The sequence below is a fragment of the Acomys russatus genome, chromosome 27 (assembly GCF_903995435.1).
Source record: "Acomys russatus chromosome 27, mAcoRus1.1, whole genome shotgun sequence".
Classification (NCBI taxonomy): domain Eukaryota; kingdom Metazoa; phylum Chordata; class Mammalia; order Rodentia; family Muridae; genus Acomys; species Acomys russatus.
The window spans coordinates 7204315-7226532 of record NC_067163.1 but is presented as its reverse complement, the minus strand read 5'-3'; the positions used below and the strand labels follow the sequence as shown (position 1 = coordinate 7226532).

General features: G+C 51.6%; 2 protein-coding genes across 7 annotated transcripts in view; both read right to left on the bottom strand.

Moving 5' to 3' along the window:
- Window positions 1–1313: 1313 nt before the first annotated feature.
- On the bottom strand, window positions 1314–9745 carry F7 (coagulation factor VII). The gene is made up of 8 exons (XM_051169897.1): window positions 9651–9745; window positions 7260–7420; window positions 5758–5782; window positions 5568–5681; window positions 4101–4241; window positions 2988–3097; window positions 2405–2528; window positions 1314–2013 (listed from the first exon to the last, which is right to left on the bottom strand). The coding sequence occupies exons 1-8, from the start codon at window positions 9721–9723 to the stop codon at window positions 1421–1423; spliced, it is 1341 nt and encodes a 446-aa protein (XP_051025854.1). The 5' UTR covers window positions 9724–9745; the 3' UTR covers window positions 1314–1420.
- Window positions 9746–14521: 4776 nt separating this feature from the next.
- Mcf2l (MCF.2 cell line derived transforming sequence like) overlaps window positions 14522–22218 on the bottom strand; it is a 106232-nt gene continuing 98535 nt past the window's right edge. For 2 of the 6 annotated variants that reach the window (XM_051170008.1, XM_051170010.1), the window contains exons 26-31: window positions 22057–22172; window positions 21707–21799; window positions 20854–20928; window positions 17972–18093; window positions 17240–17352; window positions 15502–15834 (exon numbers count right to left, since the gene is read on the bottom strand). In XM_051170008.1, coding sequence (XP_051025965.1) covers window positions 15663–15834; window positions 17240–17352; window positions 17972–18093; window positions 20854–20928; window positions 21707–21799; window positions 22057–22172 — 691 coding nt within the window. In that variant the 3' untranslated portion in view covers window positions 15502–15662. Of the gene's footprint in view, window positions 15835–17239; window positions 17353–17971; window positions 18094–20853; window positions 20929–21706; window positions 21800–22056; window positions 22173–22218 lie in introns of all 6 variants that reach the window. The other 4 variants (XM_051170007.1, XM_051170011.1, XM_051170012.1 and 1 more) reach the window with 4 other exon arrangements.

The window sequence follows — 22218 nt, the reverse complement described above, 5'->3', positions numbered from 1 at the left end:
TTTTTTGGCAATGGCTCATGACTGTTGCCGCATGCACGTAGCCTGAGAGTACCGGAACGGTGTTTGGCACATCACTGTTGTCAGTGCCAAGAGGGCATGCCATGGGTGCCTGACAAACACGCCTGGTGATGTCAGGTGCTGAGGCTGGTCCTGGTATCTCACCAGGAGGGAAGTCACTGCTGCTAGCCAGGCTGTGCTAGACCATAGCAGAATGTGGAAAAAGCATGTAGTACTCTGGTCAACTGGTGTCTGCCTCTTGACCTCTGACCTCTGCCCTGCCTGGTGGTGCCCATGTGGAGGTCACTGCACTGAGTCTGTGGTGGCATCATGGGTGAGACACTCTCAGCAGACCTGTGTTCTGGGGTTAGAGCCAAGCACTAACGCTTGTTTGAGGGGGCTCGTCCTGTCCCTTTGTTCCTTACCCTATGGCCCCACTCCCAGAAAGGAAGTGCTGATTAAAAATAAGCACATCTCATACTAAGCACATCAGTCTTCAGGGAGCTAGACCCTCAGTGAGGCCTCTCAAGGGCACGTGGTGCCATCTCAGGGCAGCTCTGTGACTGCATGCCTGCACATCTCCTGATGGCTGGGGAAACTGAGGCCATGCACATGCGTGGTTAAACCCTCCCATCGCCCTCTTACTTTGCTCTAGGGACAACCTCTGTTTCTTTTTCCCAGGAAGAGCAGCCCTACCAACTGTGTCTGACTTGACATCAGAGGCTCCACTCAGGGAACCAAGGTCAACCCAGGGGAACGTCAGGCATTCCCAAGGTGTGCTGAGACCAGCCACCACTGTCACAGGGAAGCGGTGAATGGCAGGGGTACACACCTGACTTCAGACATACTCCCTTGGGAAACCCGGAAGGATGACCCCCACACACTCAGATGATGTTTCTCATTTAATTGACTGTGAGCCTAACCTTTAACAGCTGAGCCGTCTCTCCAGCCCTTCTCATTTAATTGAAATAAAGACGGGGAGCTCATACAAAAGCGAAAGTGATCAATGGTGCAAGTGTTGTATGCACCCTGAGTGCACACACACGCACATACACACACATGTTCTATATGCATGTGTGCACACTTACTGTGGAGCACTGCAAGCAGAACGCATGCAGACGGGAGGAGGTAGCTGCAGGGAGTTGCTGTAGCAAGGGCTGGGCCTCCCCTTTCTCAGGACCAAGCTGCCTCTTTGGGCCGCCTGCCTGTGGCTCTACTGCTCAACCCCTCTGAGGGTCTGTTAGATTCTTCCCCTCTCCTTCCTGTTTCCCCTTTCTCAGCCCCTCTTCTGTACCCCCCCCATTCTTTATTCTCTTTCTCCCTCCCCACCCCCCAAATAGCAGGAGAGTCAATAGGATTTGATGCAAAACAGCTCCACATGGCAGCAGCTTCCTCTTCAGAAAGGGCTGGGCTGTCCAAGGAGCTAGAGTAGTGAGATTCGCTGAACCCCAACCTGGAGCTTGGAGTCCATGAGTCTGATCAGCCAATCGGTGTACCGAGAGACCCTGGTGTACACCCCAATGTGGCCCACGGCTGCACAGCCCTCCCCCCAGCTGACCACACCTGTCAGGTACCACGTGCCATGGTAGTGTGTGGCGTGTGGTCCACCGCTGTCCCCCTTGCAGGCATCCTTGCTGCCATCAATGTAGCCAGCGCAGAACATGTTGGGTGTGATTTCAGGGGTGTTAGGACTGTGCTTGGCAAGCTCCAGGCAGTCCTGGGTCATCAGTCGGGGCACTTCGATGGCCATGAGTTCCAGGGCTGTGGCACCACGGTCCAGCAGCCGGCCCCAGCCACTGACCCTTGAGAAGCGGATTCTGGATAGGGTGTTCTCAGAGAAGGCCCTTTCAGGCAGGCACAGGGCTACCACATGGTCAGTGAAGGTCACAGGCCGGTGGAGGCGAATTAGGGCAATGTCATGGTCAGTCTTGCCTCGGATGTACTTGTCCGGGATGATGAGCTGTATCACGTGCCGTACTTGCTCCGTCCCATCCGTCTCACTGAGGTCATGCTCGCCTGGGAGGAAGTCATGCCACTCATGGTACGTATCCTACCTATGTGTGGCCATGTCCTCATGTCTGGACCTTCTGGACTAGAGTATATGGACAGGGCTGGGGCCAGCTCAGCCTCTGGAAGAATCTGGAGGCTTTATATTCTCCCCAGGGTCCACTGCAGTGGTGGTGGGAGGGTTGTGAATGGCTTGAACTCGGGGGAGTAGATGGGACCCTTGACACCCACTGAGTGGGGCAAGATGGACAGAGCCATCTCCAAATCTCCTATTCCTTGAGGGGAGGGGAGGCCCAGAGGACAATAGGCCAACTCCAGTGTGGCCCTCTTGGAAATAGCATCTGGTCAGAGCCACTGATGGGCCACTGTCGGTCAGAGGCCAGGGACAGGCCATACCTACCCATCACCACTGTTACATTCTTCAAGCTCCAGATATTATCAAAACAGTGGGCTGCCGTCACTACCCAGTTGGTGTCCAACAGGATGGCCCCACACATCAATAACTCATTGGTTTTCAGCACAGCCTAGGTGGGGGCACACAGATACAGAAAGTCACACTGTTCTTCTGGTCCCCTTGTCCCAGAGGAAGCAGCTAGATTGACAAGATGCTTGCCCACAAGCATCTGAGGCCTCTGGAGATTCCCCCAGTGGGGGTAGCCCAGGCTCTGGTAGACAACAGGGGTGCTACAGATGGGGTGCATCTGTAGGTCTTCAAGTGACCCACCTGAGGCAGCTGCAGACATTCTTTAGTTTTCTGCATGGAATGTGCCTCAAACCCTGCTTCCCACCCCCCTTTCCTTGCACAAGAGTGTATGGGCTGGGCTGTGGAGGCTGGGCTGTGGAGGCTGGGCTGTAGAGGCTGGCCCATGTTCCTTGTGTATAAAGTTGACCTAATGCAAAACTCCCACACTCCAGGGTAGAGATCCTGAAGTCAGAGGAGCCAGAGCTGAGGAAGTGAGGTTTTCACAGGACAGAGACCTTACCTGCCATGGACATTCCCCTTTGGGGCACACATAGCCTCCTACAATTCGGCCTTGGGGGCTGCTGGAATTTCTCTTCTCCAGAACAGGGATTCTCCCACATGGGTACTCAACTGTATGGAATAGAAGTCAGGAAGGGGGGGGGGGGTCGTGCAGAGGTGAAGGTGCCATGGTGCCCCTGCCATAGTTCCTTTTGGGGACAGTAGGAGGCCTCAGGGCAGAAAAAAATAGTGCTTATGTTTAGGGTTGTCAAGGAGGGTCTCCTGCAGAGCTAGGAGAGGAGACAGACATTGGTTTGAGGGAAATTGAGGCCCTACTTTCTAGAGCTGGGGTCTGCTAGGTCTTCATAGGGAAGACACGTAGCTCCGGTTTGCTGCAAGGCAACTGATGATCTATGGCATGTCCTTTTGACCTCTCTCATGCTCCTTCTCACACTGCAAGTCCTCAGGCAAGAAGAACATTCAACTGTGGCCTGCTGCCTTTCCAGAGTCATGGGCCAGGCTGAGCCCATCCTCTTCTGAGGAAGCCTCGGCCTTTGGAAGCACCACCTCAACAGCCCGGTTGTGGAAAAAGCACGCTTTAAGAGCATGTACTGCCGCTGCAGAGGACAAGAGTCTGGTTCCCAGCACCCACATCAAGCAGAATACAACTGCCTGGAAATCCAGGGGACCTGACGTCCTCTGACCTCTGCAGTCACTGCTCTCACATGTAATACTCCTCCACTCAATGCACATTAGTAGTAATAATAATAATAATAATAATAATAATAATAATAATAATAATAATAATGGTGTTGTTAACCACAGCAGTAGACATGGTTCCAGGCATGTCTATGTGACTCCTAGAGACTCCAAAGTAGGCACTAGAGGAGATGCAGAACCTTATTTACTTCTGGTCAGGGCACCGGTGACAGCACAGGATACTATCCCAGGGTTCCATGCTAACAGCTTGCAGGCCAGGTGTCTTCCATCTCACAGTGAGGCAACATCTATCAGATACTGGCTTTGCAGGAGCCTTGCCTTGTTATACATCTCTGGGCTGATAACTTGCCACAGGCCAGCGAAGGTGACTGGCTCTTCCGAGCATAAGACAGCACCAGCTTTCAGAGCCCGTTACCTTTTGGTTTGCAGGACACCCCATCTGGCTGTAGCACATAGTCCTCATGACAGCTGCAGGTGCGTCTGGTCCCCAGATGGTCACTGCAGTACTGGTCACAGCCACCATTTTCATTGGCACAAATCAGCTGGTCATTCTTGTCTGGGGACAGGAGAAGACAACCTGAGAGGTCTCTGTAAGGCAAGCAGGCCAGCCACAATGGTGGTTGTCCTGTCCCCGTGGAAGACAGCATGTAGATGAGGACCACTGAGGCTGAATTTGGCGTCACCTGCCCTGTGAGGCATGAGACCTAGATCTTGGAGTCACACAGCTGGGAACTCCTGACAGCAGGCAGCCTCATGGCATTTGGAGAATGCTCGGCTGGTGTGTGATGGCGTCCCTTTACGAGACTCTAATGCGGAGCTGGGGAGGGTTCTGGAGGTAGTAAGAAAACATTTCCCAAGGACAGAGAATGTTCTCAACAGAATGGGAAACTGGCCCATGGAAGGGTCAAAAGGAGAGGTTAATCTAGGGGCAGCCTTCATGGCAAGTGAGCCATCCAGGTCCTTGGTTCCAGCATAGGCCATTGGCCCAGACAGAAAAGGGGGCGGGGCGCTTCAGTTTTGCATGAGCCAAAGCCCTCCAGTATGGAGGCCTGTCCTGTGAGTCACAATCAGTGCTTACCAACATTTATAGGTTCGTGAGCCCCTTCTTTCCCATGCTGTTACACTCTCTGGCCTCATTCCGATGAGGCCAGGAGGCAGATGATACCAAGAAGAATCCACTTGGGCTGTTGCTTGCCTGGGGCCTTGGGCCATTCCAGATGGCTAGCTAAAGGGATGATTGATGGGGGGTGGGGGTGGGGGAGAGGCTGGGGGGCTGGAGACAGGTCTTTATGGCATTATACACCTAGGCCTGGGTTAGAGGACTTCCTGGGTTGGCGATGCTGCACAGTGCTTTCTATACCATTCTACAAGAACACAGCGTCTACGTCAGTCCACAGAGGAGAGCAGCTGGAAGCCCGTTCCTGGCCCGTGTGTGTGGCTGCTGTCAGTGAGTTCTTTGAGGCCCGCTAGTGAACTGTTGCTGCCAGAGCAGTCTTGGTGGCCTCCGAGCATAGCAATAATTTGATAACTAAAGGTGAAGTAATACGTCACACCTTTAAACCAGCAGGCAAAGAAAATGAAGTCTACCCAGCTGACTTGCCTGGTGGGGATGGAAGTGGGGCCCTCCCCCAGCTCTCTCTAAACCACTAGATTTCCCCAGGCAGGGAGTCCAAGAGGACACGGAGTCTGAGACCTAGATTCTTAGGCTCATAAGCCAAAGGCCCTCAGTTTGAAGCGACTACTCAGTGTCTGCCAGATCAATTTCCCACAGGGCCGGAGGCTGGCCTGGACACCCTCCCCTTCCTTCATGAAGCCAGACACCCAGGCCCTTCCCTCCCAACTGCACCCATCTGCACACTGAAGCAGGAAGCTGGTCTCTTACTCTTCTCACAGTTCCGGCCCTCAAAGTCTAGGAGGCAGAAGCAGATGTAAGACTGGAGATGATCCTGGCAGGTACCCCCATTCTGGCACGGATTCGAGGCACACTGGTCCTCATCTGTGGATGAGCTGACATTAGCACCCTGCAAAGAAGGGCCATGGGGGAGGGGCACAGATGGCTTTCCCCTACTCACCGGTGTAAACAATCCAGAACTGCTTCTGAGGGGAAAGAAAAGGCTACATGAAGTGCGTTCATGATAAGTAGCAGTTAGTGTCCCCGGAGGGAGCACAGGAGCTATGGTTGGGGCTCATGACCAGGGCCTCTGTGAGGGGCTGGGGAAGACAGCTTTCCTCTGCAGAAGAGGACGGCTTATCTGAGGCTGAGGTTTCTCTATGCCCTTTCTAGGGACACCTAAAGTCACCACACAGCTGACTTTCCCAAGTGAGAGCTCCCAAGTTCTGGCCCTGATCCTGCTCTCTCCAGCTGTGGCCTGGAACTCTAAATGTGGGAGGCATCACTCCACTGGAGTCCTGGACTGACTGAGGAGAAAATGAGCTGAGCAGCAGCATTCATGGTGCCTGCCCAAATGCACTGTAACTGGCTGCCTCACACTCCTGCTACCACGCCCTCCCTGCCTGCTAGGAGGGACTTCTTCTGGAACTACAACCAAAATAAACCTGCCTTTCCTTCAGTACTTTCTTGTCAGGTATTTGGTCATACCACTGAGGGAAAGTTCCCTGTGGGAGCTGTTCTGAGTGTGAGGACACTTGAGAGAGAGATGTCCTGTGAGTGTGAGGCCTTCTGTATGAGAACTCTTGTGAGAGAGGTATCCTGTGAGTGTGAGGTGAGTCTCCTTTGAGAGTGACATGTGATATAAATCAAAGCTAGTAAGAAAAAAATAAAAGCTCCTCCCAGGAGCTATGACTGACCATTTTTTCCAGAGATGATGACAAAATCAACCGCAATGAACTGGGTCTCAAAGCCTTATTCTATCCTGAAACACCTTTCCTGGGAAAAATATCCAGAGGTAGATGTCTAACCAAAAAGGAAAATACTCAATGATATATAAAAATACCTCTTTTACAGAATGAAACCACAGGGCCAGGCAGGGGAGCACATACTTGTAATTTCAGCAGTTGGGAGGCAGAGGCAGGAAGATGAAGAGTTGGAAGTCTGCCCGGGGCTACAAAGCAAGACCGTGTCCCAACAAACTAAAAAAAACAAACAGACAGATTAAAAAAAAAAAAAAGTAACTCAGAAGTGAAGACATCTCTGTGCACATGGCCAAGTGTGGCTGAGGAGCCAGTGTTCCTCACACATGGCCAAGTGTGGCTGAGGAAGCCACAGTGTTCCTCACACGTTTCCACTGAGGATTGCACCTATGTGTAGCCAGCCCACCCTGGCTGGGTGATCTTTCCTTCTCAGGTCAACTAAATGGGCAGCCCTGGATCCTTAAAAAAATAAGAGATTTCCCTTTGGGAAAACAAGGGACACAGCAAGTGTGCTTTAGGAGTTGTACTTTCTGTTGTTAAAACTTTGCATATGGCATGGTTGAGAGTAGGAGCCTGTGTGTGCGCCGGGGTTCCTGGGCACCTATGAGTACTGAGTGACAACCTCCACAGTTGTGGGACGACAGGTGTGATGCCCACAACCCCTGGCTCACTTCCTTTCGGTCCCAGAGTGAAGGGCACTCACGGTCCTTTCAGGGTCCTTGAAGATCTCCTGGGCCTCTTCAAAGGAGCACAGCTCCTCCCTGCACTCTCTCTCCAGGGAGCTCGGCCACAGCTCCTCAATGAACCAGTTGGCACGCCTCTGCCTGTGTAGGACACTGTGTGCTTCCTCCTGGCTTACGAAAACTGAGAAACAGAAGGTCCCGTGCAATGCTGGCAGCTTCCCTCAGGCTGCTCGGAGGCCACCCTCTCTTGACATTGCCATCCGTAATGGAAACACCCATGTGGGACCATCCCCGTGAGTGGAGGAAACCTCACTGGGTCAGTTCATGAAAGCCAGCCGCACTAGGTCTCTCAGTGATGGGAACACCCATGTCCATCTCCCTCAGCAATGGCAACAACCCACCCACATTAATCCTTTTCCATGCCAGGGTGGGCACCAGACAGCTCCTGTCCACCTCGAAGAACAGAAGGTGCATAGGTTGGCACTTTCAATGGCTTACCCTCTTCTGTGGGCTGTTGGTCACAGAGAATGACTCAGCCCCGGGCTCAGCTGAATTTAAAATTGGGTGTGTTTTTCATTGCTGATTGGTGGCAGATAACACGGCACAGCCTTATGTAGGAGTATGTGGCGATTTATTTATTAGATGAAATGAAAATCTCCCATATCTATGTGGTTTGACCTTCTTACTGTCTCTCTTAGGGATTTATGATGAGAAAAGACTTGGAGGGCTTACAAAAATGCCACAGGGTGATCCATTGGCAGTAATGGTCTGACGCTGCCAAGAGGTGGCCTCTTATGGCGCCAAAGAATACAAGGCTTAAGATGTGACATCAAGCAAAAAGGAGGCAGTAAATCACACATTGTGCAATCCCTTTCTTGGGTACTCTTTAGTGTATGCTCACACATATATTTAAATCTTCATCTATTCCCCCATCTGGGTCCCCTGTCCGGTGTCCCAGGAGTCAACACTGGAATCTCCAGCCTCATAGCCCTGGGGCATCAGCTATTATGGTAACTTCATCAGCCCTGATGTTCACACCTGCCTCACCTGAGGCTCCTTTGTCTGTGATTTCCTACACTGGAGATGGTCTAGATCCAGCCTCCACCACACGGACCCTGCCTGTCAGTGGCCTTGACAGAAACCAAGTCACCAATGCCTCCCATTTGGCCTTGGAAAAGCAAAGGATTGGTGAAGGCAGCCATGATAGTTTGGACACAAATTTGAGGATTCTTTGGGACACCGCAATAGATGTGGGGCCTGAATCCTAGATGTGGACGTGGAGGTGGGGGTGAGGATGTTTAAGTCACCTAAAGTTAGTCAGGGGTGGGAACCAAGAATGAAGACAAGGCCCCCGAAAGTCCCCTGAAGACAACTATGCTACATGAACTGTGTGCCCAGGATGTCGGTGATGGGACAGCCATGGTGGGAAGGTGTGTAACTGGGATGCGAAGAGAGAAGAGTGGGGAGACAGACAGGGAAGAGTCAAAAGCAGCCAGTGAGCGCCACAAGAGGCTCAAAGGAGACAGGGGACGGGTTTTCCCCATGCAGAGGAGGCGCAGTTACAGAAGGAGAACCCATATGGACCTTGCAGGGAGAAACTGTGCCTACGTGGGGCTGACACGGTGGCTCTGGTCACCAGGAGAATGCTGGTGTGTCCCAAAGGAGGGTCCTCCGGAAGGACAAGGATGGATGTCAGATGAATCATTTTGGGAAGGGACAGAGAGAGGGAAGAATGGCTGAAGGACACTATCTTTTTCTTTTAAGTTGGAGAGTCTTTCATAACTGGTGTTCCTAGAAGGAGAGGACAGGGACGCTGTCAAACAGGACCAATCAGGGACCTTCATCAGGTGGAGACACATGTCACCAGCCACCGGGACACATACACCTCTCCAGCAGGTGATCAGGGCGGAGGGGTGGGCCACTCTCTTTCTGTGTGTGAGACTCTGTAACCTTTAATGCTTGTCCCCAAGCTTTCTCCCCTGAGACCTCAGAGCCATGCGTGTGCGTGTGTAGGGGTGGTGAGGAGCTGTGGCTGTGAACATAAAGCAAAGACAATGAGCAAGCCCTGTAGCTCAGTGCCCTATGGCTATTCCCACGAGTGGCCCCCCAGGGTCCATCTTCACAGGTAAATTTCCATAGCGGGCAGGAAAGCACCCTACTTCTAAAGTCTTGGGAAAACAACAGCCAAAGCTACCCGCCCCCATGCCGTGAAGAACTGCCTAGCTCTGAGTGGCAAACACCCAGACACTATTTGCTTTTGTCAGGGACACACAGCAAATGGAGCCGCCTGCAATGGGGGTGCCTATTGATATCCCAGGCATTGCTGGGGACAGCATGGCTTCTCAACTCACCCAGTCCAGAGAAAAACCCTCCCTGGACAGACAGACTTATAGACTTACAGACTTACGTACCTACAGCCCCTAGGGGTCCCTGAAGCTGGAGCAGAAAGCAGAGAAGCCCCAGCCTGTAAGCCTGAGGAGCCATGATGAGACTCTTGCTTCTTGCTGGGGACTGTCCAGATGCTGCCAGGAGGGCAAAGGGCAGGAGGAGGGGAGAGGGGTGGAGAAAACTGGACCATTGGCTGGAAGCAGTGAGTCTGGCTGGAGGCTGCCACTCCCGCCTGTCTCAGACAGCCATGTGTCCAGGCAAAGAGGAAAGGTACAGCAGGCAAAGTGGGCTCAGACTGGAGGTAGGAACAGATCTCACCCACAGATGGGACGACCACACCCACAGTGATGACACTACAGAGGGCAGGATGCTGGGTATGGGTGCAAGACCTGGAAAAGACCTGCAGGGGAGACCTGGGCTGCACAGCCCTCACTGGCTATCAGGGGCTGTTCTGGTCCCTTCTTCCTACACTGTGGAAGCAGCCATTGGGGCAACTGGCCCATGACTTGTTCCTCCATGTCCTCTGGCCCAGGCCCCGGATGGGGCTTTCAGACACTGGGTGGGTTGCCTGAGACCAACAAGGTTTCTCAGGATGTGAGACTTTCTGTGTAAAAACTGGGCCCAGCTCAAGATCACTGCAGCTTCCTAGACCACACTGTGGCCCTGAGTTGGATCCTCTGGGGGCCAGTATCCCTGTCAGGGATAGATGGGAGGCTTACCATTCTTCTGGGAGCCAGACCACATCTATGGGGCACTGACAATACCCATCCCTTCCTAGTCACTGACTTTCACCTTGAACCACCACAGTCTACCTCAGGGCCATCTGTGACTCTTGGGGTCCTTTCAGACTCAGGCAGTGTTGTGTCTTCTGGGCTAGAGGTCAGAGCTCACCCAGCAAAACCCAATCTCTTCACAGAGTGACTCCAGGGCTGTGAGGGGAGGCAGCGGCAGTTCGTCCCAGCAAAGGCTGGCCTGGTCTCAGGGTTCCCTTGGGACAGCCAAACAATTGGAGCAGCTTCAGAGGACACATGCTGAGCCCACCTGGTCCTCAGACTCTGGCTAAAGATCTTCAGCAGCTGGTGAGCTCCCTGCAGCTCTTACCATGGCTGGCTACTGGGTTTTAGGCGTAGGGGGCTCCACCTGGACCTGCAGGGGCCTTGCTTACTTAATCTTCCTTTCACACCTGTTCTGTGGTTACCATTAGCGCATGCAGGCCTAGTGCAGTCACGTGGTTTGGAGGGGCGGGCATGGGGAGCATTGTCTGGCTCTCTTGTGGGCCCCTCCCCACTTTCTCAGGGAGGATAAACACACTCCCCCTGGGATCCCAGAGTCCTCCTTGTGTCCTCCTTGTACATACCTCCAGCCTGACTCCAGGATCGGAGACGCTAAGCTCCCTTCCCACGAAGCCTCATTCTTTTCCTCTTTGCGTCTTCTGGGCTAGAGGCAGGGGCAGCCTTGACTCTCCCTCCAGTGAGCAGAATGGGACTGGGATCCTCGGCACGCTGCCACACATCCATCTCTCCCGTGTATGACTGACACAGATGAGAGAACGGTGAGTGTGGGCTCAGGATCATCTGAGGGACACACATACACAAGCTCACACTTGCACGTGTATTTATATACATGCACACCATCTTTGCACACTTACATACTATCCTTACACATATGTACATACTACATGCACAGCTCACGCACACTCTTATGGACATGCATGCAACACTCACCCACCCACCCACAACATAGCGACACCTGTACAGATACAGGCTCCCTCACTCCACGAGGAAGCAGAATCTTAGGAGTGGTCCTAAGAACACAGCTTGAAGAAGCCTGCGGGGTCTCACGCCCCGCGAGGTTGTGGACCAGCGGCGGTGCTGTTAATAGCTTGAGGAGCTAGAGAGCTGACCTGAGGGTGGAGGATCCTAAGTGTATCCATTTTATCTCCTCTGGATCTGCGGCTTGCTTTGTCTTGAGGGCTCTTGCTCACAGCGGGTGAATGCTCCTGGAGTTTTATAGTTATGGACTTACTTTCAATCCAGGGGACTTGTTTCGTTCTGTAGTAGCTGATGGCCATCGCAGGGCACCCCCATGTCTACCCCCTGCCCCCCGCCGTGAGGGCGCCCGCTCACCCCTCCCTTCAACTCCTACTTGCATGAAGATATTTAAGACATATAGATCCTTTAAGGCTTTGAAGGTTGTTACACATGCTTTATCAGGTTAAAAACTATTTTTTTTTAACTTGTGGTGTGATAATCATGATAAATAAATAAATGAGCAATAAAAATTTCACACATCTATGAAGTAATCTATGTTGACTCATGGGATTTGGTAAATCATGGCAGTTATTTTCTGATATTACATCATAGTTGTGTCACACGGACAACTTTACTCTGTTAGAGTGTGTGGAGTGTGTGGGGTTTCCCGACACAGGCCATTGTTCTTGGCTGCCTAGCATGACTAGCCGACTGCTGAAGACATGCCGTACTTTATCTGCAGGATACAGAGGCATCAGACTGTAGCTGAACTGGAAACTTCCTCCCTGATGGCTCACTGTCATAGTTCTAAAGTCCCCACTGGGGAATAGCCATCAACTGTCCACTTGTCTAGCCACTGCTGGCTGGGACACTGTGGCATGACTCTTAGAGGGGCAACCAACTCTTCTCTGACTTGGATTTGAGGCCGGCTCTACAGGAAAGAACTCATGCCTGGGACTGTAAACCTGGCCCAAACCAAAAGAAATAAAACAAAACTCCATGGCTTGGGAAGTTATTGGCCCTATAGTGTGTGTGTGTGTGTGTGTTTCTACCACTGTTGCTTTGTTAAACAGATATATCGTTACACTGTCTCCTAAATAGTTTCTTAGTCCTTCTATAAATTACAGTCACTTTTTTCTGGTTTTCAATAGTTAAGGTTTTGATTTCCAAGGTAGTAAGTTCTCTTTTATACTTTGAGTTTTATTGACTATATTTATTATCTCCCTCAAATAAGTAGCACATTAATTTTGTCAGGTTAGATGAAGTACATCGCAGTCATATTTCAGCTGCAGCCCCCAGGTGCTGACACTTCACTATTTGCTCAGCTCTAAGCAGTTTCAATGACATTAAAATGATGGCTACAGACCATTTACAAACTGTCTATTTCATTGTTTTGTGTATGTTCTGTATGTGCTGAGAATGGGGCCATTTCCTCTTTGACAGACAGGTATTTCTATAACTGTAATACTGACCATCAAGGCTTGCTCACTGCATTTTGAACATTACTACTGGCTTAAAAGTTCAGATTGCTACCTAGTTTCTTATACTCTAACTGTCCTAAATTCCATCTGTGTTATTAGTATTACTATGTCAGGTTTCTTTTGTTTTGGGTTAATCTTGTTGCTTTATTTTTTAAAAAGATTTATTTACTCATTATGTATTATGTTCTGTCTGCATGTAATACCTGCAGGCCAGAAGAGGGCACCAGATCTCATTATAGGTGGCTGTGAGCCGCCATATGGGTGCTGGGAATTGAACTCAGGACCTCTAGAAGAGCGGATAGTGCTCTTAACCTCCGAGCCATCTCCAGCCTGTTTTCTCTTCTTTTCAGTCATTGCTTAAGCTTTGCTCAGGGTCATTTACCTGGTCTACGTGTGCTGCCTGACCTATCAACTAGGACACTGGTTGCACTGTGAGGCAGATGTGTCTACATCCATCTCCTCATTATGTTTTTGTGTTTTCTGCTCACGGTTCTGTCCCCATTTCTCCATTCTTTCTTTCTCAGAGCAATAAACCTGCTTCCCTCTCCACCTTCTCAGGAGGAATTGTCAAGTGAATTGCTAATATTCTGTAATGTCTTTAACTGCATGTCTCTGGTCCCCTTCCCACTTTTCACAAATATATACTGTTTCTATTTTAACATCTCTGCTGTATGATAAAAATAAAACATTTATTATAAGATGCTTGATACCTGCACTTTCTCTAAAGCCTACCACTCTCTGCCTCATTTCTTACGACAGTCACTAAGTGCCACTGTGCTGGGAGCCCGGCACCCTTACAAGAGGGTGACAGCAGGAGTTTCTGGCCTTTCTCTAAACTTCATCCACACAATAAAGACCTCTGACTTTACATTCTCATCTCTATCAGCAGTAGAAAGTAAAAGCAGCGTGAATGAAGCATGCCATTTGTTTGTCTTCTGAATAGGATCTCACTGTATAGCCGTGGCTGTCCTGGAACTCTCTGTGTAGACCAGGTTAGCTTAGAGCTCACAGAAATCTGCCTGCCTTTGCCTCTTGAGTGTTGAGAGTAAAGGTGTGCCTTACCATACCTGGTAAAATAGGACATTTTAAAGTATCTTTGAGGATGAGATCATAAAAGAGGGTGGCCTTTTAAAAACAGGATGGACAGATATGCTACATGATTCTCCCCACAAAACACACACCAGAGCTGCTAAGGAGTCTTTGCACGTTTTTTATTTTATTACCATTCTCTGAAGGTGTGGCCAGTAATGGCTCTGCAAGCCATAGAGTAGGGGAGGAGGGCATTTTACCTGGACATACAGTGGTGAACGAGCCTCGGTGGCCTCCCATGGCAGCAGGGTGTGGAGCAGGGAGGGACCGTAAAGTGACATGATCAGCAGCGTGAGACCATAAATACGTCCTTTACACCAAGATCATATGTACACGTGAACATATATACACACATATAAAAATATCTGCCCTTCCAGGCACAGAAAATTTCCAAAGAACAGAATCTGCTTCCGAAACACACACACGAAAAAGGGGGAAAACAACAGTTTTTGTGGCAGTTCTGCCGTGACTTGAATGAAGGCTGCAGGTTCCTCCGTGAGCTCAGCTGCAGCCCCTCCTGCTGCAGGGCAGAAGGCAGGTGGGGCTTGGGGAGGAGCAATGGGGCCTGCCCCGATGTGGAGAGGCAGCCGGTGCCTGTGTTGCTGAGGATGGCTGACAGCATGGATTTTTGCATTTTCTTTAAAAATAATAAAAATAGCCTAATTTAATGACGTTCCTTTAAAAAAAAAAGTCTCCTTTTTATTGTAGAAAAGAATGCTAATATTTTAAATTATACTTTACATTTCTTGTGGAAATGAAACCGATGCAGATGCAAGACTCCCAGTGATTTCCAACTGCGTGTGGTGGAGGAGACGCCCCTGACTTGCCCGGGCTTTCCTTCACCTGGGACTGATGTGTTCCAGGGAGTGCCAGGTCTCAATGAGAGTGCCCCAGAAATCAGTTAGTCGTATAAACAGCGTGCTCTGATGTAAACCCCAGTAACAAAAAATAGTTTTATATCAAATACAGTATCAAATTGTCATTTCATGTAAACACAGTGATTCTTGGTAAAGATTTGAGGCCAGAGTACCACAAAAAAATGGCCATGGGATTAATCCCTGTTTAAAAAAAAATCAGAAACTTATAAAAGACAAGAGTCCCTTGATGCCCTCCATAGGCTGCTGTAGACAACTGTTCACTCCTGGTAGGAGTGGCTTCCTCAGGACGGTGTTCCCGGAGAAAGCACCAGAGAGGTCAGGACACCGTGGAGAGGCTGCAGAGCAGCTGCTGCTGGCTGCTCAAGTATGGGAAAGGGCTGTCTCCCACCGTTCTGCACAGGGGTCTCCGGACCCGTAGCCCCTCCTCTGTCCACTCTGGAGTTCCTGAAGAAGCTTTGGTGATGAACTGGTGACTCCTGGCTCTGGCCCATGCAGTGAAGTCCTGCGCCGAGGCCCCAGTGTCCTCTGAAGCCCACGGCGGCAGGCTCCTCCTCTTTCCAGTTGTCTTGGAGCACCAACCCCTCCCAAACTAAGCAAGCCCAAGCAAAAGAAAACTTAGAGATTTGCATGCTGGTCTACTGCACGGTGGCCTCGAGTGCCCGCCACAGAGGCCTGGCCACTATCCCTGGAGCTCGGAGAAGGGAGTGGGGTAGCCCTCGCTGCAGCTGGAAGAGTTGCTCAACACGGCTGACCCTGGACTGGAGTCTGCGGGAAACCAGTGGAGACAGGCTTCGGCTCTGGCCCTTTTCTCTGCACACCTAGAAACCCCTCTGCTTTTAAACAGGCTCTGGGTTGAGGATCTTGGCAGGCTCAGGGCACAGCTGGCGCGCACAGTGGGTCTTACCTGAGCTGCTCAGACATTGGGCTGAGCTGGATTTGCCCAGGAGGGTAGACAGGCTGCTGGCTGGCACCCATCCCTCCTTGCTGCTTGTCAGGTCCCGAACATACCTGAAAATGGAAGACAATGGCTGTAACACACGCATGCCTACAGTCTGTGGTTGGGTGCCTCTGAGGTAGGCACATGGATCCATGTGAGGCATGAACATACAGAGACATGTCTGAGGCAGGATCACACATGGTCATGTCTGAAGTGTGATCACACATCAGCATGTCCGAGGTGTGGTCACACATGATCATGTCTGAGGTAGGATCACACATTGCCATGCCTGAAGCGTGATCACACATGATCATATCTGAGATGTGATCACACATGGTCATGTCTGAGGTATGATTCATATGGTTGTGTCTGAGGTAGTAACACATGGTCATATCTCAGGTGGGGCCACATATGATCATATCTCAGGTGGGATCACACATGGTCATGTCTGAGGTGGGATCACACATGGTCATGTCTGAGGTGGGATCACACATGGTCATCTCTGAGGTGTGATCACACATGGTCATGTCTGAGGTGGGATCACACATGGTCATGTCTGAGGTGGGATCACACATGGTCATCTCTGAGGTGGGATCACACATGGTCATGTCTGAGGTGGGATCACACATGGTCATCTCTGAGGTGGGATCACACAGGGGCATGTCTGAGGTGGGATCACACATGGTCATGTCTGAGGTGTGATCACACATGGTCATCTCTGAGGTGTGATCACACATGGTCATGTCTGAGGTGTGATCACACATGGTCATGTCTGAGGTGGGACCTCACAGGGGCATGTCTGAGGTGGGACCTCACAGGGGCATGTCTGAGGTGGGACCTCACAGGGGCATGTCTGAGGTGGGACCTCACAGGGGCATGTCTGAGGTGGGACCTCACAGGGGCATGTCTGAGGTGGGACCTCACAGGGGCATGTCTGAGGTGGGATCACACATGGTCATCTCTGAGGTGGGACCTCACAGGGGCATGTCTGAGGTGGGACCACACAGGGGCATGTCTGAGGTGGAATCACACATGGTCATGTCTGAGGTGGGATCACACATGGTCATGTCTGAGGTGGGACCACACAGGGGCATGTCTGAGGTGGGACCTCACATGGGCATGTCTGAGGTGGGATCACACATGGTCATGTCTGAGGTGTGATCACACATGGTCATGTCCAATGTAGGATTACACATCATTACGTCTGAGGTAGGAACACATAGGTCATGTCTGAGGTGTGATCACACATGGTCATGTCTGAGGTGGGACCTCACAGGGGCATGTCTGAGGTGGGACCTCACAGGGGCATGTCTGAGGTGGGATCACACATGGTCATGTCTGAGGTGGGACCTCACAGGGGCATGTCTGAGGTGGGACCTCACAGGGGCATGTCTGAGGTGGGATCACACATGGTCATGTCTGAGGTGGGACCTCACAGGGGCATGTCTGAAGTAGGAGCACTTTCTGTCATCTTACCAGAGCCCCTCAGTGCCCTCTTCTACCACCTCCACCATGTCACCACTCCTCAAGGCAAGGCTGTCAGGGCCCCCCTTCTCATCATCCATCACCACTGTGTATTTACCCGGAACCTGAGGGTGACAAAGGGAGAAAACTGAGGGTTCAGCTTGTTGGCACCTGCTGCCTCCCAGTGCCAGCAGGCCCCACTACACATCTGTCCTCTAGCTCCTGTGTAGCGCCAGCCATACACCAGCAGCAGTGCCCACCTTAGAGTAGGTTTCAAGTGCCAGCAAGGGTAAGACCAGTGTGGTGTTGGGGTCCTGTCATTTTTGGAGACATTGGTGAGATTTCTGGATTAAACTAGAAAGTCTCCTAGTGTTTGAGGGGATGGCACAACTCATATCGGGACCATGTTAAAAACTGAAAATGGATGGACCAGTGTGTCCACACCACTAAATGTCTTTATGGGCTTTAAAGCCTGAGTTCCTTGCTAATTTTAAAGCCAATGTGGTTTAGCTTTAGGGAAGCTTGCTTAGAACATTCTATTAATGTGAGGTAAGCACAGGTATGGACTGTACCCTTAAGGAGGGATGCATGCCTGTTCACTCTAGCAGAGGCAGGAGGGCACACAGGTCCAGGGGACTATGAATAGAGATCCAAGTGAGCACTGAGTTTCTGGATGATAAACAATGGCTGCAAAGCAGGACCCAGGGACCCACCCCGAGACACCCCCAGGGAGGCCAAGGTTACCAGCTTCTTGGGGCCCACTCCACCATCTTCTTCTGCATCAGATGAATTGATGAGCTCTTCGGCGCTGGACCAGCCGCCGTCTTCCTCAGGAGCCTCCAGCGAGTGGGATGTTTTGCTCCAGCCTAGGAGAAACAGTGTCCTGTGAAGTCCATGCCCATGATGCAGTCACCATTACCCGAGTGTATTCCATATGAGGTCTACAGACTCCCCTGGAATGTATATCTGTGGGACTCTGAACGTGAGGCTATTATCTTCCTAGGCTCACTGAACCGTGTGGCATGCAACAGCTCTCTGTGGTAGAATCACCTGCTTGGACCCTTTCTGGTTCCTTCTATACTGTTATGAAGTGCTGGGTACATTCTGCTATGACTGCACAATGCAGAGAGATGAAGCCTAAGAGTGTCTGCCTCTGTTTTCTAGACCCACTCTAAGAGGCAAGATGAGGCCTAGACCTGCCCTGGACACCCATATCTTCTTCAGGCCTCCAGCCTTACCAAACCCACCTGCTTGGACCCCACGCCAAACCTTGTGAAGGGAAGCTGTCTTCAGTTAAAACTGTGAGGGTCAACACCTACTTTGCTGCCAGGAAAACAATTTCCAGCAAGAATGACCAAGTAAATCCCTGGCCTGTGAGATACACATGGTTGTGGTTCTCTCTGGACAGGCTGACAGCCAGGAGTGTGTCAGGCCATGTGTCACAGCCTAGAATGACAGGGCCCTAGTGCTGCCTTCTGGTGAACCCACTGGATTAGCCAGCGGTCCCCAAATTTCCTACTGCTTCACTCTGATTTATCTTGCTGTTTGCTCCAAAGGGTAGCAGCAGCATTTCCCAATTTGGAGAGACAGAGGTGACAAATTCCTACTGAGTAAATTCTTGAGACATTAATAGGGTTGGGTGACTAACCTGTCCTGCCTGGTACTAAATAGTCACTGCATGACAGTAGAGGACATGTCAACACACACACACATACACACACACACGCACACGCATGCACAAGCATAGCAAGAAAAGTTAGCCTGCTTGTTGGCTCTGCGTCTGGGCACACCTGGTGTCATATTGTACTAGGCACTGGTGCAGTGTGGTTCTTCCTTGTAAGTGGGGCTGTGGGTCGCAGTTCTTGGCCTCATCTTACCCGACAGAGTGTGGGTGTGATGGAATTAGAGAGTAATCCCCCATGAAACCAGGGCAACAAAGAGGCCTATTAGCTCTGCAGCCATTCCCGTAGCTGAGCATGCCCAGAGCCAGCGATGAGAACCCTCTGTTACAGAACACTGGGAAGCCTCTTCTGCCTTCCTAGGAAACAGCTGGGCCTAGACACCCCCCAGCTACCAGCTATGCAGGCTCAGGGCCCGCCTCCACTGTGGCAGGAACACTTCAGGGCCTGGGGACAGCTGCGCACTTGACCTGGAAAGCGTCACCCCAGGCTTGCATATATATATAAGGACTGAGTTCTGGGGCTTCCAGCTTCAATCACCCACCCTCTTTGCTCCAAGCACAGGTGCAGGCATCCTACCTCAGGCATCTCCTCCTTCAGTCGCCGTGTTACTACAGAGCTCACATGGGGCCCTCTATCTGAGCAAAGCCAAGTCTAAGGACAGTTGGAGTAGATGATGGACACTTCCAAGTATACCAGAGGCCACACAGCAGCCCACGAACTATACAGAAACCTTTGCCTTCCTTAGTGTAGCTATGAAAGACTTCAACCAGCTCAACCTTTAGCAACTGCCGTAACTCAGAGATGTCTGTGGACCCGGAGTTACATCAGTTCATGCTGCTGTCTATAGCCGGTGGACACTCTATTAAACAGGAAGTGCACTATGCTGGCCTAGCAGTGTCCAGGTATCTGAGACAAGCACACAGAAGGATTTAAAAGTATGATGGCCTCAAATCAGGTGGCATCACTTTCTTGGTGGTTGCTAGGGAAACTGTGAGACTGTTAGGCCAAGTGTACAACTATTCTCTCTCTCTCTGCAAGTGTGCGCTGGACCTGCACTACAGAAGGAAGGGAGGGACGGTTCTAATATGCTACCTGGTTATCCTCTTTGCAACCCAGAAGGCTGTCACCACTCAATACTCATACTTAAAGGAGGGGACCCTGGCAAGAGTCATGCCACTAAGATGGAACAAGGTGGAAACAGCATTTGGCACAGCCATGGCAGTGTCTGCCATCTCCAAACGCCATGGCCCATGGGGGATGGCTCAGTTGGTGGGGGTCTGAGTAGCATGTGGGGAGTGCTGCGTAGATGGATGGAAGCAGACCTTCAGAGATCTCAGGCTGGTAAGTGGCCCCTGCACAACAGAGAACTGGGCTCTGCTCATTCAGCCCTCTGGGCAGGTGCGGACCTCTGACAGCTGCAGTTGGGTAGTTAGGGCTTGGAGCATTGTTTGGGGGTAGAACAAGTCCAGCAGTATGATACGGATGTTTCTGGGAACCTTCTCCTGGAATCTGAGATCCTTGGGGGACAAGAGAGGACTTGGGTTCTCCAGGAAGAAGGGAACAGGGACCCAAGGCCCAGAGTGGAGCTGAACTCCAGTGACCCATATAAGTGATACCCCCTGGTGCAAAGGCCTGATCCTGCAGCTTGTTTCCACCCAAAACAGTTAGGCTGCAGCTGGTGACTCAGGGGAGAGTGCTGCTACTGCGGCCCTTTGACCAGGGCACCAGGCCAAGCTGGGCCTGGGCCTGTGCTTGCCAACTATGGGCTAAGGAGGCAGCAGGAATGTGGCATCTTCCAGCATCTGTCACTAGGCATCAGGCTGTGACATCACTAGGCATCAGTTACTGCTCCCAGGGCTTGTCTGAGCTGCTCGCTCGCATCCTAGGTGCCCTGTGCAGCCACAGACAGCATGCCGGGCTGGGGTTCGGGGGCTGCAGCACTACCTCGCAAACCAAAGGGAGTCGGGTCGCTCTTTACTTCATGCCGCTTAGCTTTTTTGTCGGGACTGGTCGGAGAGGCTGCAGGAAGAGGAAGAGGCAAAAATACAACAGTAGAGAGAAAGCTGAGGAAGTGTCAAGCGAGTGGCGGAGGCAGGTGAAGTGTTGGTGAGATGAAATGACAGACGGGTTTCGCAGGTGGAGAGCGGAGGCGGGAGACAGTGGCCTTAGCCGTCGGTCATCCTCTTAGGGGCCGCCCTCAGCTCTGCTTTAGAGAATGCAGGAACAGAGCAAGTGTTCTTTCATTCAAGTTTGAAGCCAAGTAAGAATTATAAATTGAGAAACCCTCTACGTCTTTGGACCCATGCCTGTCACTTGGGGACAGCTGGCGTATTGGAAGGAAGCCCTGTGCAGAGCTGCAGCATGCTCTGGCGGTCCCAAACCTCAGCCCCTGGGGAGCATCTTCAGGTGACAGAACTATTTCAGGCTTCAGTTAAAAGGCTTCTTTGCCACTGTTCACCAATAAACACCCTGGAAGACACTTGGTCTTGGCATTCAGCACTCAGTCAGTGCAGCAAGAAAGACAGAAGCCGGCAGAGCTTACAGGGAAAACACAAGGCGAGGCAGAGGGAGGAGGGGTGGTCAGGCTGGAAAAGTGGTCAACAGCCTCAAGTTTTAGCAGACTGCACTCGCACAGCTGGCTCTCTCTGTATCCAAAAGGCACCCCTAAAAGATAACGTCGGGCATTTGCATCGGCCAGAATGACCGGGTAGGGGATGGGCTTGCGTGGCTGAGTGTGGCGCCAGAGGTCGCCGCACAAAAATGGTGTGTAAGGCAGCGGGAGGCACTGCCTCTTTACCTTTCTGACCTTTGAGGTTAGCCAAGCCCTGCAGCGTGAAGCGCTTTCTGGAAAGCGCAGAGCTTTCAGAGGTAGAACTAGGGACCGCATCGTCTAGGAGGGAGGAGAGACAGAATGCAGAGACAGCATCTGGGAGGAAGGATGACAGGAAGCAGAGGGCGCTAGCCATAGCCCCACGCTCAGGGGTCAGTCAGTGGGCAGAGAGCAGTTGGACATCCTGCGGAGGCCCACAGAGACCGTGAGTGAGGGGGTCTTCTGCTGTGCTGGAGGGCTGCGGAGTGCTCCCGTGCTAGTGTGCGGGCACTCCGCGAGCGAGCGCGGCCTGATGGCTCAAGGGCCGTAGCACTCACCTTTGCCCTTCTCAGGGGGCTTTGGCAACGATGAGCTCATATATCCTTCCAGGCTGAGCGGGTCTGTCTTCCTATCTTCCAGCTTCTTGACGTTTCTTGTGCTCCCTTTTGTGGGGCTGGGGACATCAGCGACCAATAAAGAAACAGTGTGTTGGTTAGTTT